The 2,617-nt window shown below is 44.3% G+C and overlaps 1 protein-coding gene across 1 annotated transcript; it reads left to right on the forward strand.

Annotated features, from left to right (window-relative positions):
- Positions 1-693: 693 nt before the first annotated feature.
- Positions 694-2,352, forward strand: LOC101061639 (nuclear receptor subfamily 0 group B member 1-like). Its single transcript, XM_003966421.3, has 2 exons — positions 694-1,258; positions 1,633-2,352. The coding sequence occupies exons 1-2, from the start codon at positions 721-723 to the stop codon at positions 1,860-1,862; spliced, it is 768 nt and encodes a 255-aa protein (XP_003966470.2). The 5' UTR covers positions 694-720; the 3' UTR covers positions 1,863-2,352.
- Positions 2,353-2,617: the final 265 nt, after the last annotated feature.

A 2,617-nucleotide genomic window follows, 5' to 3' on the forward strand; every position in this document is an offset into this window, starting at 1 on the left:
AAGCAGACATTACTCTATTATAGTTATATTATGTGATAATTAAATATGTCCAGGTGTGGCCTTTAGAATCTGGACTATGCCGTATCTGTGAGATCTCTACAGAGAGCTTTTAAAGAGATGTTCTAAATTTAGCTTAAAAATTCTGGTTGCAAGTACAGGCAAAATATAATAAAAATAAACATGTGATTAAAAATGAAAGCAAAAACAGACTAAAATAAAAAAAAAATCAGCATTTTGTTAATAGCGTAAAATTTATAGCTATTAATTACTCAAATAACTTATGTGTCCATATAAGGCCTGCGGACAAATCCCATAATGATGGAAATGTACAATAAACTTGGGGGGGGCGGCAGCCCTCCATCACGAAATCCATTTCCCCACATCAACCTTTTCTAAAAATTTCATTAAAATCCGTTCAGAACTTTTGGAGTTATAATGTTAAAAGTCAGAAAAACAAACCAAAAGCCAGCTGTCACCTGGCGAACTCTTAAAACCACTGTTTCATCTTGCAAAACAAAGGAAGCGAATAGGGAAACGAAAATCTATCTTTTTGTAGAGGCAAATAACTATAAACATGCCAAACATGAAAGTAATTGCACTGAAATTGATTTTGGCACGCTCGCGGGCTTTTATTTTGAAAAGGGACGGATGCCTTGAATCGATTCAAGCACAGACTATAAAACCGTTATTTTCTCTCACACTTCGGATTTGGGTCGAGTCATGCCGTGTTGTAAACGCAGAGAGGGGGGGGACGCGGCACGGGGCAGCATCCTCTACAGTATCCTGAAGAGAGGAGCTCCGCGTCGGGGGCGACAGCTGGAAGCAGCCGCTGCGCGCCGGCCCTGGTGCACCTGCGCGTCAGCCTGCAAACTGGTTACGATTCGAGCTCCGGTCCTAATGTTCACAGCAGCGTCACAAGTGCTGGCGAAAACTTTCCGATTCCTTAAAAATGTGGCCTGCTTTCGGGGTTTGCCAGCAGGAGACCAGCGGCTGCTGGTGCGCCACAGGTGGGCGCCGCTGCTGGTTGTGGGTCTGGTCCAGGACTCGGTGCATTTCGACACGGTCGAGACACGGCGGCCGAGTCTGCTGCACACAATTTTAACGCGCCACAAAAAGGACACATCGGCTGGGGCTGGAGATCCAGGGGTGCCCGTCGGCGTCGCGGAGGGGATTCAAGCGTTTCTGGTGAGGTGCAGAGGACTTGGGATGAGCGCCAACGAGTTCGCGTTAGTCAAAGGAGCCCTACTCTTCTCTGCAGGTAGGAACCAGCGCACCCGCAGCCTTATCATCACCTTAATGCTTCACTTTTAACCCGAAGTGATCCATCTACTGTCTCATTTTGAATGGTAAAAATAAAGGTTAATCATTTAAGGTTTTCCGACAAATACTAAACTATAAAAAAAAGTTCCAACGAAGTCAAACTAGAACTACTACTTTGCTACAGTACAAGAACACACCCTCAAAATTTATGCCATTTCACAAGAGGAAACAGTCTGAATCTGACGGATCTAAACTCGGCGTACATGTGTTCTTGTCCACCTTGTACTTTAATAGCAAAGCGAGGACTGGGAGGGCTAAGGAGTCCTCACAAAGATAGAAATACAGCAATGTGAATGTGTGTGTGTCCTGCAGAACTGAAGAAGCTGGAGTGTGGAGACTACATCCAGACACTTCACAGGGAGGCTCAACGTGCACTTTATGATCACGTCAGAGATAAAACCAGCCGCATGTGCCGACTGCAAGCGCTTCTCCAGGCGCTGCGCTCTGTGGACCCAGAGGCCGTGTCCAGACTCTTCTTCAGACCGGTGACAGGAAGCATCGATGTAGACGAACACGTGCTTGCCTTGTTCGATCAACAGTGAAAATAAGGGCTTGATATGGTCTTACTAGATGTCTATCGTTTCATTTTAATGAATTCACAACTCAGAAACATCTAACATGAACTTCTCACATGATTAATGCAGTTGGGTTTAATTAAGGCAACAACCAGCCTTCAAAACGCCAACGTGGGGAAATTACACAATGCAAGATATCTTTTACAATTGACAAATGTCCCCAATTGATATTCTGAAAGTTGTAATAACTACGTTGGCGAACACATGTCAAACATATTTTGTGGATAAAGAACAGTTTGTTTAATCAATGACATATTCCTGAAGCCATCTGATCAGATTACTCTGCACATGCTGCATCATGGTCACCACTCATCTGTAGCTCCTACAGCAGTGGCAGAATACTTACCCCTCCCTTCTGTTGTGACCGTAGAAATAGTCTAAACATCCCATATAAACATGGAATGTGTACATCAGCGTTATGGCCATGTCTTCCCTGAACTGTTGTGTGGATAATAAAGTTTGTGCATGTTGCTGTGCGGATGTAGTGTCAAAATAACAACTCGCAGGAACGATCTACATGTGTCCTCTGCTCAAAGTCACTCTTCAACTAAAAAGCTTTAGGAATGGGTGAATGCACCAGCATCATCATCATCATCAGCGTGGTCATCATGCCATCACAAGCATCTTCCTCTGCACCGTTGCCATCATCATCATCACTGTATCATCATCAGCATCATCATCACTGTATCATCATCACCATCTTCCTCTTCACCGTTGCCATC

This window comes from Takifugu rubripes, chromosome 8 (genome assembly GCF_901000725.2).
Source record: "Takifugu rubripes chromosome 8, fTakRub1.2, whole genome shotgun sequence".
Lineage (NCBI taxonomy): Eukaryota > Metazoa > Chordata > Actinopteri > Tetraodontiformes > Tetraodontidae > Takifugu > Takifugu rubripes.

What these genes read in the sequence shown, in the direction of transcription:
- LOC101061639 (XM_003966421.3), top strand. Translation starts at nt 721, where the DNA reads ATGCCGTGTTGTAAACGCAGAGAGGGGGGGGACGCGGCACGGGGCAGC. An exon ending in AGCCCTACTCTTCTCTGCAG is followed by an intron (nt 1,259 to 1,632) that starts GTAGGAACCAGC and finishes TGTGTCCTGCAG; the next exon opens with AACTGAAGAAGCTGGAGTGT.